Source organism: Dipodomys spectabilis, unplaced genomic scaffold (assembly GCF_019054845.1).
Source record: "Dipodomys spectabilis isolate Male_0828 unplaced genomic scaffold, ASM1905484v1 ptg000032l, whole genome shotgun sequence".
NCBI classification, from domain to species: domain Eukaryota; kingdom Metazoa; phylum Chordata; class Mammalia; order Rodentia; family Heteromyidae; genus Dipodomys; species Dipodomys spectabilis.
The window spans coordinates 22,913,494-22,914,721 of NW_024870709.1; the positions used below are offsets into that span (position 1 = coordinate 22,913,494).

The 1,228-nt window shown below is 40.3% G+C and overlaps 1 protein-coding gene across 1 annotated transcript; it reads right to left on the reverse strand.

Moving 5' to 3' along the window:
• On the reverse strand, nt 1–948 carry LOC122105617 (olfactory receptor 5H2-like). Its single transcript, XM_042676935.1, has one exon. The coding sequence runs from the start codon at nt 928–930 to the stop codon at nt 1–3; it is 930 nt and encodes a 309-aa protein (XP_042532869.1). The 5' UTR covers nt 931–948.
• Between the last annotated feature and the right edge of the window lie 280 nt (nt 949–1,228).

A 1,228-nucleotide genomic window follows, 5' to 3' on the forward strand; every position in this document is an offset into this window, starting at 1 on the left:
CTAAGCATTTTTCTTTAATGTTTTTCTCAGGGAATCTCTGACTTGCTTGTTTCTCAGGCTGTAGATCACTGGATTTAACACAGGGATTATGACTGTGTAAAACAGAGAATCTATCATGTCTGGGTCATCTGCTTGCTGAGACGTGGGGAGCACATACATGGTGAAAAGCGTTCCATAGTACAGAGACACCGACAGGAGATGGGCTCCACAGGTGGAGAAGGCTCTCCGCACACTTCTCATAGACCTCGCTCGTAAAATGGTGAAGAGCACTAGGGCATAAGAAATAATAACCGTTCCAATCGTAACTAGCTGGATTAAGCCAGCAAAAATAAATAGTATCAGATAATCTATAGAAGTGTCAGTACAGGAAATCTTAATCAATGGCATAAGGTCACAATAAAAATGTTGTATTATGTTGGAATTGCAGAAAGTTAATCTGAATAATAAAACCTCATAAATTGAAGCATGAATAAGTCCACCTATATAGGATAAAACTATTAGCCAGATGCACCGTGTATTGGTCACAATCGCTGGGTAAAGTAAAGGGCTGCATATGGCTACATAGCGATCATAAGCCATTGCGGCCAAGAGAAAGCATTCTGCAGTTACCCAGATTGCAAAAGAGAAAAACTGTGTCATACATTGAGAATAAGAAATCATCCTACTTTCATCTGTGAAGTCCACCAGCATCTTTGGTGTGACTGTGGACGATAAGCAAGCATCCACAAAGGCTAAATTCCCAAGGAAAATGTACATGGGGATGTGAAGGTGAGGGTCCTTCCAGATGAGAGCAATCAGACCAAAGTTCCACACAATGGTGAGCAGGTAGATTACCAAGAATACTAGAAACAAGGGGAGCCACAGCTCTTGATGTTGTGTAAGTCCAGTGAGAACAAATTCTGTCAGAAACGTTGAATTTCCCCTTTCCATAGCTCCAGAGGATGTCTTCTGAAATGAAATAACATACATAGAAAAGGTCAGCCAATAGGACTAGAAAGTGAATACTTGAGAATGAACCATGTTATCAGAACTATGTTTCTTTATTTACTTATTTTAATCTTTTTATTTTCTTTCATTAGTTGTACCAAGGAGTTGCCACTCAACAGAGCAGTTTATGAATCCAGAGCCTCTTGCCAATGTCACCACTTCTCAGCCACCCCTCCTGTCCCATCCCTTCCCTTTTTACAGCTTGACTTCATCTCATTTACTCCAAAAACTGTTATCGATT

Excerpts from the sequence above, each read along its gene's own strand:
- LOC122105617 (XM_042676935.1), bottom strand. The coding sequence starts at position 930 with ATGGAAAGGGGAAATTCAACGTTTCTGACAGAATTTGTTCTCACTGGA.